This window comes from Eublepharis macularius, chromosome 6 (assembly GCF_028583425.1).
Source record: "Eublepharis macularius isolate TG4126 chromosome 6, MPM_Emac_v1.0, whole genome shotgun sequence".
NCBI classification, from domain to species: domain Eukaryota; kingdom Metazoa; phylum Chordata; class Lepidosauria; order Squamata; family Eublepharidae; genus Eublepharis; species Eublepharis macularius.
Window position 1 is genome coordinate 41,912,327 of NC_072795.1, and position 14,653 is coordinate 41,926,979.

At 41.1% G+C, this 14,653-nt stretch overlaps 1 protein-coding gene across 1 annotated transcript in view; it reads left to right on the plus strand.

Moving 5' to 3' along the window:
• Positions 1–14,653, plus strand: part of DNER (delta/notch like EGF repeat containing) — a 206,892-nt gene that overhangs the window by 88,964 nt on the left and 103,275 nt on the right. Inside the window, exons 2-4 of the mRNA XM_054983178.1 lie at positions 985–1,281; positions 4,626–4,720; positions 7,042–7,208. Of these exons, the coding sequence (XP_054839153.1) occupies positions 985–1,281; positions 4,626–4,720; positions 7,042–7,208 (559 nt within the window). The remainder of the gene's footprint in view (positions 1–984; positions 1,282–4,625; positions 4,721–7,041; positions 7,209–14,653) is intronic.

Consider the following 14,653-nt stretch of genomic DNA (forward strand, 5'->3'; position numbering starts at 1 on the left):
TAATGTATATTTATGATGGAATGTTTTAAAATTTTGATTGTTTTTATATTGTATAAATTAAAATGTTAATGTGTTTTAACTTGTTGTAATCCGCCCTGAGCCCTTCATGGGGATAGCGGAATAGAAATGCAAAGTAAATAAATAAAGATAAGATGTAGCTACTATTTTATTGGGAAAAAACAGTTGAGAAAGAGTGCTGACTGGAAGATTCTCTATTACAAAGTAGCAGGAAGTGATTTGCAGTGGAGAAATAGAGGAAAGATGTCTATGTGTATGGACAGCACCCTGAAGCCTTCTGCTTCTTGCTTCTTTCCTTTTACAACCATGTCTGCCCCTCTTCCATTTTATTAAAAAAAATGCATACAGAGCATTGATTGGGACAGAAGCGGCAGACATAGAGCCAAGTTACAAGTGACAAATTACACTTGCCTCCAAGAGAGCAAGTGAATGACAAGTAAACAGGGAGGAATACACGTGAGTCTGTTCACTTGCCAGGCAAGTGTAATTCGTCACTTGTAGCTTGGTTCATAGTATCAGTGACTGGCTGGAGTCATATTCAGGAATGCTAGTGTGACACAAATCCTCTGTTGGCATTGGAGGTCGTTGGCTCAGTCAGAAGAGTAAGATACCTATTTGATACCTGTCTTGGTCTCATACAAAACAACACAGTGTTCTTTCAACATAAAATGTTTCCAAATAGCATAGATTTTCAGCACATTCTAAGAGAATAATATTGCAAGATTTTTCTGCCTGGCTCTCAAAGTGCCACCCTTTTAACATTACTAAATTTTCCTTACTCGTGTCTGCTTTCTTGCTTTATTATATCTGCAAAATCTGGGAATCCTTTTTATTGAAATGTGGACAATGCACCATATGTAATTTCTCATGTTAAACCCTTTAAAGTTATCTAAGCTAAGTAGAAATTTTACTCCATTTATCAAATCCTATTTCATGATATTGATCGATGATATTGTTTCTGTTCAGTTTGTTTCAGATTCATGTGCCAGCAGCCCTTGCCACCATGGCAACTGCAGTAGTAACAGTGACGGCTATCTCTGTGTGTGTGATGAAGGCTATGAAGGTACAAACTGTGAACATTCACTTTATAGTCCTCCCGTGTCTGAATGGACAGAATCAGAGCCACCAAGCCAAAGCAGGCCAGCGTTGGCCACCATGGAACCTGACATGGTCTTGCCACGATCACAAGCCACAGTGACACTGCCTATGTGGGAGCCAAAGGAGGGACAGAAAGTCATGGACCTGAAATGGAATGAAGTAGAGGTAAAATCAACTGGAAGAAAAAATTATAAGATGATTTAAAGCTAAAATTCAACTCATTGTTTTTCATGCTTTCATGGGAAAGTTGCCTATTTTAACTAATGCATTGCTTAATTTTATTTTATAGAACATCATCAAATTTAAATGGTTTCAAGAAGAAACAAATGGTTAAACATGATACATACTCTTCTTTGGAGTATTATCTTGCATTACATGAGATATGGAGTCTCACTAGGCAATATTATTATTGGTGTAAAATGTATGTGGAATACTTTTTATTTTATTGATTAAAAGCCCAATAAAAATGGCAGAAAAATAGAAAAAGAAAGTAAAGAAAAAAGTGTACAAAGGGAGAAAGAAGAACAAAATTTGAAAATAACAAAGAAAAATAATAAATACTTTATTTTCCATTTTTCTCTATAACACCTATCATATTTAACAAACATTATACTTTTAGTTTTAATATCTTCAAAACTTACCTTTTCAATACTGCTCCCCTTCTATTTATTTTTACCAAATTTATCTTCTTAGAAATCAAAACCACAAATCTTCCGTTCATTTTTCTTCGTCTCATGCAGAAAGTCAATAAGGGGTTTCCAGTTAACCGTAAAGGTAGACAGTGTTTTATCTCTGATCAAAGCTACAAGTTTAGCCATCTCTGCTAACTCCATCATTTTCATAATTCAGTCCTCAATTGAATGCAATACTGTACTTTCCATTTTTGCACATATAAAAGCGTAGCCACTGTGGTCATATATAGAAATAAGATACAATGTTTGTTTTACAACTATTTATCCATTAATCCCAACAAAAAGGCTTCTGGTTTAAATTGTATATTGATCTTCAACATTTTTTGTATTATCATATGAATTTGTGATCAATTTTTTTTTGCTTTAGGTCAAGTCCGCCAAAGATGATAAAATGTTCCTTCATGTTGCTCACATTTCCATCATTTGTATAACATACTTTTACTCATTTTTGCTCATTTATCAGGAGAGATATACCACCGATACATCATTTTATAGAAATTTTGAGTGTGGAACTCAAAGTGAATTTGAGCCCCTTTACCCACAGGCATCCAGTGCAGAATGCAAGTGTTGAATAGGGGTGTGCAGCCCGAAAATATTCGGATTTCCTGCTTCGGGTTTAGCCAAAGCAGGAAATATATTCGGAAATACCCCAAACCCAAAGTGGCAAGCCGCTTTAGATTCGGGTATTTGAATCACTTCGGAATGCTCTGTAAAGATTCGGAGCATTCCAAAGTGATTTAGGGGACTGGGATTTTTCCCAGCACCCCCCACCTCAACCCCCCCCCACTTAGCTCCCCTCTCCTCCAACCAACTTACCTGGCCCTTTAAAGATCCCTTTAAACTACCAGCTGGCAGGCGACAGGGGGGATTCCCACCTGCGCAAGCCAGCTGATAGTTTAGAGGGCCCCTTTCCTGCAAGCAGGTACCTTTAAACTATCAGCTGGTTGGGAAGGGGAGAGACTTTGAGCAGAAGCCAGTTCCCGGCACGGCTTGGAAACCACACCGGGAATGGGCTTCTGCTCAGGGCCCCCTCCCCTCCACCCGGTTGGGATGGAGGGGAGACTGAGAGCCGAGGCTTGTTCCCGGCGTGGCTTGGAAGCCGTGCAGGGAACGGGCTTCTGCTCAGGGTCCCCTCCCCTCCTCCACCTGGTTGGAATGGAGGGGAGACAGAGAGCCGAGGCTTGTTCCCAGCGCGGCTTGGAAGCCATGCCGGGAATGAGCTTCTGCTCAGGGCCCCCTCCCCTCCTCCACCTGGTTGTGATGGAGGGGAGACCAAGAGCTGAGGCTTGTTCCTGGCATGGCTTGGAAGCCGTGCCGGGAATGGGCTTCTGCTCAGGGGCCCCCCTCCACCCAGTTGGGATGGAGAGGAGACCTCCTTGTCCCCGACATCGGCATGTGACTGGAGTGCTTGGCAGGGAGGGTACAGGCTTAAGCCTGCAGCCTCCCACTGCCTCCTTCACTCGCCTGCAATGTTGGGGCCGAGGAGCTCCTCGCCCTGACATCGGCGGGCAAATGGAGCGCCTGGCGGGGTGGGGTGGGTTGCAGGCTTAAGCCTGCTGCCTCCCCGCCTCCTCCTCCCCCCCAAGTGTTGGGGCCGAGGAGCCCCGACATCAGTGGGCGAACAGATCATTGGGGAAGCCCCTGACGAGCAGCTCATTAATCAGGGCTTTAAATGCTCCTTTCCCTGCTGCTTGCAGCGGCAGGGAAACGGGCATTTAAACCCGAAGCTTCCTGAAGCATTACGAATGCTTTGGGAAGCTTTGCTTTGGGATTTGCGGCTCTGGCCCCAATTCGTAAATCCCTAAGCTTTCTGGATCGGGTCCGATTCGGGTATTTTACCCGCATCGGATTCCCAAAGTGCACACACCTAGTGTTGAATTGAAATCAGGATCATGGGGAATATAAGATCATTATCTTTTCCAATGGTTTTTGAAATATATACCATCTATTTAGTAACCGGCAACATTTATATGTCACAGACAAATAGAAATTTTATGACAAGTCTAAGTTTGCCATGGTGGCCAAATGTAGGCAGCTGGAAAGCAAATGAAATATCCTCTCTTTAAATGGGGATTTTAAACCTCATTTTAATCCCAGTTTAGAATCTCGAGGTGTGGCAGGGGTGGAAACAAATCCCAATTCACTCAGGCACTTACATTCAGACACGGCAAGCTGGAATTTGATTCAAGGCTTTCCCTACTGGGAAGCCTTCAATCAGCAGAAGAAAAAAGATAAGTGCTATGCTACACCAGCCCTCCAGATTATCAGCATAGAGCATTTTTCTGATAGAGCAATGATTGCCTGAAATAAATTATTTTACTAAAAGTGCCATGTAGATCATGGGATTTCTTTCCTTGGCAGATAGTGATGGCTCAATTTATATTTTGTATAAAGCTGTCAGTGAGAAAAAAAATGATAACATACTTCTTTGTTGTAGGGATCAGGTGGCAGAGAGTTGCTATCAGTGATTTGTTGAAACTATATGTGATAGTGTGTCTCAGCTATGCTTACTATCAGTTCTTCCTGCTGCACTTTCAAAAGTCTGAATGGTTTATATTACCTCTTATTTAAAGGGTCATGTTGCAGTTACACAGATTTATCTGGCATATTATGTGGTGAAATTCCATTTTTTTCTATAATGTCTTTTAAAGACAAGATCTGATGTCTTTTAAAGGCAAGATCTATTATTTAGCAAGAGCCTTAGAGTTCCCCCATCAAATATTTTCTCTCAGTTTCATTTTTATCATGTATTATTTTTACTGCTTTAAAATATAGTTTGTATAAAATACCCTGATGTGTTCATTATTCCCCTTCTAGATAATTCCTGATGTGGCTTGTGGAAACACCAGCTCCAATAATTCTGGCGGGGGTCGCCTTATATCTTTTGAAGTGCCAAATAATACATCAATAAAGTAAGAAATTCTCCTTCGTTGAAGACATTGCATAGATATTTTAAAAAATAATTTGGGTTCCTCTTAAGTTTTATGCATTAGTGATAACAAGAGATGTAATAAGTCTGTAGGTAGTGGACAATGCCACAGTTACACTTTGGGGTCCTGGGGGAAAGGCACATTGCTGGGTTCTTTCTACACATCCAGCCTCCTCCATCCTTTGTTGAGAACAAATACATTACATCAAATAGTCCATATTTCTTTGCAAATCCGTTCTTGCATTCCTTCCTCCTATTCTACGGCCTCCATGAGATTTCAGTTAAAATACATTATTTCAAAATTATATTCATATCCATATGCCTTATACAATAACCCCAGGTGGGGTTGGGGGGATCATGGCTTAGCAATAGAGCATCTGCTTAGCATGCAGAATTTCCCAGGGTCAATCCCCAGCATATCTAGTTTAAAGGGATCAGGTAAAAGGTGATGCAAAAGATCTTAGAGAGACCTTAGAGAGTCACTTAGAGAGTTACTACCATTTATAGTAGGCAGTACTGCAGTGCTGACCATGTATGAAGCAGTGTCATGCGTTTTCATAAAATGAAACAACTAACCTTATGCTTTCAGTAGGCAGCACCTGGATCTTTGAAGCTTGATTTGGATCTAGGACCTAGAATTAACCAGAGGCCCATGTTGGTAGAAGCTTCTTGAATCAGTATACCCTAGTTAGTTCTGACTCTCATCCTTACTTTCTGAGGTAGGCAAAGTTGAACCTCCCGTTGGTAGGGAAGAGGCCTTGCAGATGTACATCCAGGCTGCTTCTGTTCCAGTTGGAAGGGATGTTATAATAATAAATCTAGTACGACAGCTGCAACAAGTAGCTGCTCTGATGAGATGAACCATGGGACAACCTTTGGGTGCTATGCCAGTAACCATGAGCACGTCACTAAGTGAGGCCTTACTGAAGAGAGGAGATTCCTAATCAAATTAGGACAGAGGGGGCAACAGATTTATCCACCCCATCAACAAGGATATACTCATGAAAGAAGCTGCAGGGCAATAAAAAACTTCTCAGATGATGGGGATGAATTTGATCAAAGATGTTTATAAGCCAGTTTGGTTTGAACATCGCTGAATGAGACAACAGTTATTTCTTTGGGAAGGGTCACTAAGAAATTTATGTACAGAAACATGTATTTACAGTGCAATCCTAAACAGAGTTACTCCAGTCTAAGCCCATTCATTTCAATGAGCTTAGATCGGAACAACCCTTTTTAGGATTGCACTGTTAGTCTTTTTAGAATTAGCATAATAGAAGCACAATGTAGTTGCCTTTTGCTCCTGAATGATACCAACATGGTTAATACTGTGTCATACAGAAGGCTCCAAGAGGGCATTTTTATAAAGGAATCAGAAGAACTGTGGGGTAATGGAACAGCCTAGGAGGGTGCTTTTATAGGGGAGTAAGATAGTATTTAATTTAATTTAGTAACTGACAACTAGAGATGTCAGCAGCATTTTGTGAAATTTAACCATTTCTCCTTCCGTTTTGGCTCCCTCCCTCTCCCGCAATCCTCCGGCCTCCAAAACTCTCTTCTTTGTCTGTTGTCTTCCTGACAGGCCTGGTGCAAAGTCCTTTCCCCAGTATCTTTTCTCTTTTCAGCAATCTGCCGTCTCCATTCACTGAGGCCTTTGCATTCTCTGCTTCTCGTGTCAAGTTTCCAATTCTCAGCCAACCTTCTGTGCTGTCTTATCTCTGTCAAGTTCATTGCCTCTCAATCTCTCATCTTCTTTTCTTCTTGGGCTCTTATTTACTCAGCTTTCAGACTCTCTTGCCAGCCCAGTGCATCTGTCTTTCTACCAGAAGCAGGTGGCTTCTCATGTTCCCAAACACTGCATAAGCAAAATTGATATTTCAATCTTCTTGCAGAAGTGCCAGTGTTTGCCAGCAATGTATTGCTACCATTCTACCCTTGGCATTCAATTTTTTTTCAGGACGTTTCATGACACCATAACAGAGCAGCCAGAACCTGGGAGGCTAGTGACATTTGGTTTGAATGGAGAGTAAAATCCTTTCCTCTATGACCTTTTCCCAGTTTTCAAGTTCTATTCCCAAGAACTACCGGATTTTCCTTTGATTGGGAGTGTCTCTTGACCTTCTCCCTAACCTTTGTAAAGGTTCAGTTGCAGAAAAATACATTGCATTAAAAGGTAGCTTATTTGTATTAAAGTCTCTGTCTTTTGGTTTTGGAATCTGTGCTACATGTTTGCTTTTTTGTATTCAAAGATTTTTAAAGAATTGTTTGATGTTGCTATTTTTAAAATCTTTTTTTGTCTTTTAGTATAAGGCAAGATGCTACAGCTTCCCTAATTTTGTTATGGAAAGTCACAACAGGAAGGTTTAAACAGTGTTCGCTGATAGATGCCTCAAGTGTTACTCTTCTGCAAGCAATGGGTGGACTTGTCCTGACAGAAGAAATGCTTGCATTAGGAAACAACTATTTCATTGGTGAGTTTTGATTAAGTTCTAGATTACAGGTTGCCCATTGTATGTAGAACCAGCAATTCCAGGAACATGACACAATTCTTTATTATTATATAGGGCTAAATATCTAAGTATGTCTTTAATAGAATTTGGTGTGTTATGCGCTTACGTGGATGAGGACTTGCATGTGAATTTAAATTATTAAAGATTTTTGTAAATGATACACATTACATTTCTTTGGAACACCTTTCAAGGATTTCATTGATAATTATGATGATACAAGGGGGGGATCTACAAGGGTTTGCGGGAAGGGGAAATCTCTTCCTCCTTCTGGCCCATGCTGCCTTTCCCCTCCCCATCATGCACTTTCCTCCACCTCCCCAGCCCTCCCAATAACATATTTCCATCATTCCCCAATGCTCCTTGATCCCTACCCATTTTACTTTTGTATGTGGATATGTTTTTTGATATATAAAATATAATTTTAAATTTAATTTTTTCTGAAAATTTGATTTCTCCAGGTTCACAGGAACATATACCCTCTCCCTAAGTAGATCCATCTTTTTATGAATTATGGTGTTTTAAAATAAGTAACAAATATGAATTAGGCTAAAATTAAAAAGTGGTATCTTTTCTGCTCCATTTTTTTTTTCAGTCTGTATACAGGTAGTGGGAAAAAGCAGTACTTCTGGGCTTCCAAGTTCCAAATGCATCTAGCTGTCTATGTCAAACACAGTACACTGGAATAGATTAGTTATTTGATGTGATTTAGCAGGGCTATTTACTATGGGTGGCCAGAGAGACATGTATGTACTGGGCTCTGTTCTGTTTTAATGAGGTCTAGGGAAGATAACCTTTCTTCTGCCATCTCTCATTCCTGATTTAAAGGAGTTCCATGTTTAGGTTCCCCTTTCTCTCCTCTCTTAGTCTCCTCCTAATCCCAACCCAGCCTTCCTGGGTGGCCCTTCTCCTGGCCTACCCGATGGATGGGCTGGGTAGGTTCTGCAGCCTCCTGGCCCCTCCCACCCCATCTCAGTCCAGGTTGGAGTGTTTGTTCTGTCTTTAGTCAGGCTCACCTCTGCTACTTCTGGAGCCTCTCTCTGGCAACTCCATCAACAGCCTGGATCCTGTGTTTAGAACTCCAAACTTCCCAAGGCCAAATATGAGTCCTGGTAGAAATCCAAGTAGGGATCTATAAGAAGTACTATGTGAAATCAGCTGTACTAGTTGCAGCTGAGCATAGCAAAGGAACCGATAGTTAGGGTATGCAGCAAAGATCTGCTTGCTGAGCCGAAATTGGAGGATTATTGCAATTTCTGATATAGAGGTGGAATAATAGGAAATAAATGACTTGAGTTTTGCAGGCTTGAGAAGAGGTAAGGAATTTGTGTGAGCTCCAGAAACACAAAAACGGTCTTTGGAAGTGTGGTGGAGGAAATTCCTGTGTTGAGAATGTCTCCAAATAAGTTATGGAAAAGATGTCCTGAGGTGGGGAGGAGATACATTAGAAGTGGTCTTAGTTTCATAACCAAGAACTAGAGCACCAGAAGCTAGTGCAGGTGGTACATGCCAGGAGTCATGTTAAAGAATACATTTCATTAGTTAGAGGCTGATGTCACTGTTAATTTCTTTGTTAGGTGGGAATATAGCAAGGAGTATAGAGTATTGTTGTGCCAAGAGCACCTTGGTTGTCTAAAAGCTTTCAATGCTTGGCTAGCTCAGAATCTTTCTGAGTTTGCTGTTGTGCCTTTCAGGCTTGTAATGTAACCTGGCATGGTGTCTCCTCTGCTGTTCAATTTGCTCTCTCTCATGTTGCAAACTGGCCTGAAACACTGCTTTAGGAGTTTCTTATGAGTACCAGAAACAAAAGGTTCACAAATGTAAAATGGAGGGGGACAGAGACTAGAAAAATGGAGGGTCGATGGTAACAGTCCCTTCTCCCTAATTAGTTTTTGTCTAAATTAAAAAAAAAACCTTACAAAACAGTTTCACATACTGTAACGAGTCCCTTATATGGTCTTCCTTCCCCCACCCAACTCCATCAGAGAGAGGCAGCGTCAGACCTCTCTGGCTGTCTTTTTGTTCCTCGATGCAAATCATTCTCCCTTTCCAACGCCTCTTGTGAGTTGAGGGCCAGGACTGTCCTCTAATCTATTTTTATCTAAATCAAAAAACTTACAAAACAGATCTATATACTGTAAATGCATCATTTTTGATGGGCTATTCAGTTTAATGACTAAATTTGTGAAAAAGTAGTTATAGATTATTTAAATTCTACAAAAGATTTTTAAAAATTACTTTGAGAAATTTCTTTTGTGTACAGAAGTCGTGAGGGCAGGTTTTTTTTTTTTTGTAACTGGAATGTAAAAACGGAAGTCATGGTAATAACTACTTGTTATTTTCTTGAAACAATTTTCCCTCCATAATCAAGAAAGAATTAAATAGTATTGTTTAATGGTTTGTCATTTCTGAACAATGTGGCTCCCAGTCTAGTACAACTGAACCATGCGCAGAAACAGATTTTCACACATAAATCTGTTGGAGGTTGGCTGGCAAAACATGGCTTTAGAATAGAGTTGCCAGGGCCTCCAGCGGCCAAACAAAGAAGGCAAGGGCCGGGGGTGGGGGGTACTTACCTCCTGTGCACATCCCCATCACGATGGAAAATGACCTTTTCTGGCATTGTGAGGGAGTGGCAGGTCATATTGAAGCCAGATTCCTCAAAAATCATCAGTTTGGAGCGGATTTTTAAGGAATCTGGCTTCAGCACAAGCCAAAGCTCTCCTGTCATGCCAAAAAAAAGAAGTAATTTTCCAGCATGATGGGGGAGCATGGGAGCACATGCACTTCTCCATGCCTCCACCCCTGTCAGCCAGGTGAGCAGGGCTGGAGGGTAGCAGCCCTTGTTCCTCGTGGGAGGTTGGAGAGCCTACTTTAAGAAGGAAGGGCCTTTCTTCTGCATCTACCAGTTGAGCTCTCCCTTCTGATAGCTGGTAAAAAAATGAAACGGTTGGATTTAATCTGGATCATTCTCGGGTACCTCTGCCTCCGGTTCCAGATACTGTGTATGTTAGTTGTTCTTATTAGGTTAATTTTATGGCTGATCTGACTGTTAATAATTTTGGTACTATTATGTAGATATTTTGTTTTTAACAAACATCTTCAAAGGTATCCCCAAGCAGAAAGCATTGTAATAGTCCAGTTGAGACTTTACTAAGGCATGGGTCACTGTGGCTGGATCTGACTGAACCAGGAATGGATGCAGCTGACATACCAGGCAAAGCTGGGCAAGCACACTCTGATCCTCCGCAACCACTTAACTTCCTAAGGTGACTGCTGTATCAAGCAGTACTCCTAAGCGGTGAACCTGACTTTTCAAGAGGAGTGTATCCCCATCCAAGACAGGGGATCTCACATTGCTGGTCAACCTTTCTGCTAACCCAGAGAACATCTATATTATTCGGATTAGGTTTCAGCTTATTATCCCGCATCCAACCCATTACAGGCTCCAAGCATCAGTTTAGAACATCAACAGCATCCTTGGAATTATATGGAAAAGAAAAGTGGAGTTGAGTTTCATCTGCATATTGGCACCACTGCAGCCCAAACCTCCTGATGAAATTACATGAAGCCCAGTGGCTTCATGTAAATACCAAGCTACCAAGTTATGTTCTTTTCCCCTGAGAAATGCAAAGACTGCAGTGGAGGTATCTTCCTGCTTGGATAAATGAGTTTTGAAAAGCATTTTGTGAATTTCTATGTTAATTAATCCTATGGAAATAAGATTTTATTAGCTTCTTTTTATCTCCTTTCTCATTAAAATGAACTTCTAAAAGATCAATGCATTCTTTTCTTTGATCTTCAGTGCACACCAGCCTGATTCTGAGGCATTGCTGCAAAATTTAAGCTAATTGAACATTGATTTCAATGGGTTCAGGCTGGTGTAACTGAACAGCATTGCACTCTCAGTTTGTTAACTCGCTTATATCTTGCAAGTTCTTCCAAATTATTTGAATGCTTCAAAAACAAACCATTCAGGGAAGTAAATTATTTGCTTTTATGTATTGTCCCTTGGTGTCTAATTTACTAAATTAACATTTTCTTAAAGATGCTTAGAAGCCACTGAAAGGAATTCAACAGGAATCTACCAAGGTGCTAATTAGCCAATCCAGTGACTCAGTGAACAAACTTGTGTTCTAGAAACAATGCATTCTGTCGGCATTACCAAGAAACAATTTCTGATTTGATCTTGTGGCTTATCTGTGTATGTAAATATAGCTAGACTGGCCTGAATTTTTACTTCCATTTTAGGCCCAGAAGCTTTCATAATAGAAAAGCTGGGTATTAAGTATTTACTGCCAGTTAATCTGCATGTGACACTTACACAAAATGCACACACATTCCTAGATCCAGAACTGTACTGTCAAAACAAGGGTGTGTTTTACACCTTGAGAGAAGCCCCCTGTCAGAGGATCAAGTTGCCAGGGATACAATTGTGAACATGACAGACTTTAATGTGCATAGATATGTATACATTTCCTAAGAGGATGTCTTGTTAATCTGTTACAAAATGTTGTGGCATCTGAAACGCTAACATATTTATTATTTTATTATTTATTTTTAAGATGCCACAAGACACTGTTTAGTCATAGATATGTACAAGCTGGAGGAACCGCACGTGAGGAATTGCTGGAGGGGAGAATAATTTGGCAGTCTGTTCCCAGATTTCCCTCCTCTATAAATGCTCCGAGTTTTGAACATGCTAACTTTCCCATTTCTGTAACCACACTCAACCTAGCCCATTGTTCTATGCTTCTGAGAGCTTAGATCTAACTTAGATGTGATAGCTTATGTGAGTCTGCCATGGGGGCTTGCTGTCATATTGGGGCTTGGAATTTATGGTGGGAACTCCTTTAAAATTACCACAAGAATTCAATTCAGCTCAGGAGGACTCCGGTGCTGGAGGGTTTCAGTGCATGTGGAGCCCCTGCGATGGAGCAAATAACACTCTCCCACCATTTCAGCTTGGGTAAACTGTGTGATCGGAGCGGAGGCAGAGGCCCTCTTCTCCCCATACAAGACCGGATTGGGCTTCTGTGGCAATTTTAAAAGGAATTGCCACTGGGAACTCCAAGCCCCAGTGTATCTACAAGCCCCCATTACAGACTCACAGAAACCATACTATCAAGTTTGGCTCTTATTAAGTCCATATCAGCCTGATTTTGGGAGTTCTTTAATTTTTATGTATGTAGAAATCTTATCTATTTTGCTGCTTTTGAGATTGGCATAGAAGCCAGTGACACTACTATTTAGATAAACAGATAGGGGTATATAATAAACAAACTAACATAACCAAACTAATTAGCCTGTGTCAATTCATTTAGTCTTAGAAATCTGTCATCCCAATCCACATACGCACTTGCATATACAAGTGCAAGCAAGGCTTTATGCATATACTCATAGGTGGATAAAGAAATCTATGTGCAAGTGAGTGTGACACAGATGATTTCCCAGCCATTTCCAGTACCCTTAGTCTTCATGTGCATAGCTCCAAAAAGAAGCCTAAGTTATGATGATTACCATTTTAAAACAGGGAATTGGTGGCCTCTTCTTCCTCAAGCAGGGCGATTCTGGCTTCTTTTACAGGGCACTCTTGTTTGTTTGTTTACTTCATTTCTACCCCACCTCTCTCCCCAGTGGGGACCCAAAGCAGCTTACATTGTTCTCCTCCATTTTATCCTTCCAATAACTCTGTGAGATAGGTTAGGCTGAGAGGGTGTGGCTGGCCCACGGTCACCTAGCAAGCTTGCATGGCAGAAAGGGGGATTTGTACCCAAGCCTCCCAGATCCTAATCTGACACTCTGACCACTATGCGATACTGGTTCTTTATATAGTGTGCCCATAAGAACTGTGTTTATTTTGTAGTTCATGCTTAAGTTCCTTAATTGTGTGTGTGTGTGTGTCTGTGTCTGTGTATAATAGAAATAAGACATTCTGATTTTCTTGCCGTTACAACACATTGCTTCGTTATGGTCAAGCAGCAGCTGCAACATATATTATTCAATATATATCAGAGATAAGATCTGTTACAGACACCTCACCTTGTGTCCAAATTCACAGGAAGTAAGTCAGCTGTGACTTGATGGTACATTGCACCACCAATTAATCCACACATATAGCATATTCTTCCAATACCAAATTTCTTCATCCCATTGGAATCACAAAAAGGGGCTGTTGTTGTTCCAGTTCTGTTGTTCCAGTTCTGAATACGGGGATTTGAGTATATGCTAGATATGACACATGGTCATTTGTATGTTAAATGTGTGGCCTTGGGAGCAGCAGAATGTCAGAGGAGGGGAGTGCGTGCGTAACCTTTTCCCTTCTGGCAATTTTCCTACTATAAAATATTCTTCCCCTTCAGCAACTTTTCTGTTTCCAAGAGAAAAAAATGTCTTTAGTCTGAAAATGTTAAGTGTGCAGTACACTAAGTGCAGATCCCACAAGCTCTGTCATCACCAGTAATAAGAAATACAGTTTTGTTTGGACAGCAACAGAAAAGGGGAAGCAGAAGGTGGCTAGTCAACAGAAAGAAATCAAGGTCAGAGCATAATTCTACTCATCATCTAGAATCTACTGTGGCATTTAACAATTGCACTTGGAGACTTGGAAGCAACAGATGCTGAAATTGTATGAGCCTCAAATCTGATCAAATATGATTAATGAATTCTGAACCTGCTAAAAGACTTGGTAAAACTTTGGGCTTTTCCACTTCCTAAGCATGGAACATCAGTGTGCTAGATCCAAAACTGAACTTCCATTAGAGGGATCAAACTCTTCTGCTTCCCCTTTTCCTGTTTCCATCCTCTGAGCTCCCTGAAAGGGTCCCCTGTTTGCCAGGACAAGCATTTCTGAGAGTTCAGGGTGGGGAGGCTGGAAAGTTCCATTCCACTCACAGAAATGCCTTCTGTTAATGGAAAAGTCAATCTGGACCAGCTCATTGTTTCTACATGCCCATGACTCTCTGATGCATCTCTGGATGTGTGTAGTGGTTAACATGTTGAACTAAGTTCTGAAAGACCCAGGTTTGAATCCCCATTCTCTTATGGAAGCTAGCTAGGTGACCTTGAGCCAGTCCAGCTCTCTTAGCCTAACCTTACCTCACAGAGATGGTGCTGTGAGAATCAAAATTAGTTGGGAAGAATGGTGATAAAGCTGCGTTGGGTCTGTGGTAGTGATGCAGAGTGCCCTCAAGTCATAGCTGACCTATGGTGACCCGTGGTGGGGTTTTAATGGCAAGAGAATTAACTAAAGTGGCTTGCCTCTGCAACTGTGGTCTTCATTGGAGGTTTCCCATCTAATTACTAACCAAGGCTGACCCTGCTTAGCTTCTGAGATCTGACGAGATCAGGCTCATCTTGGCTATCTAGGTCAAGGTGCTTTGGGTCCCTACTAGGGAGAAAAGCAGGGT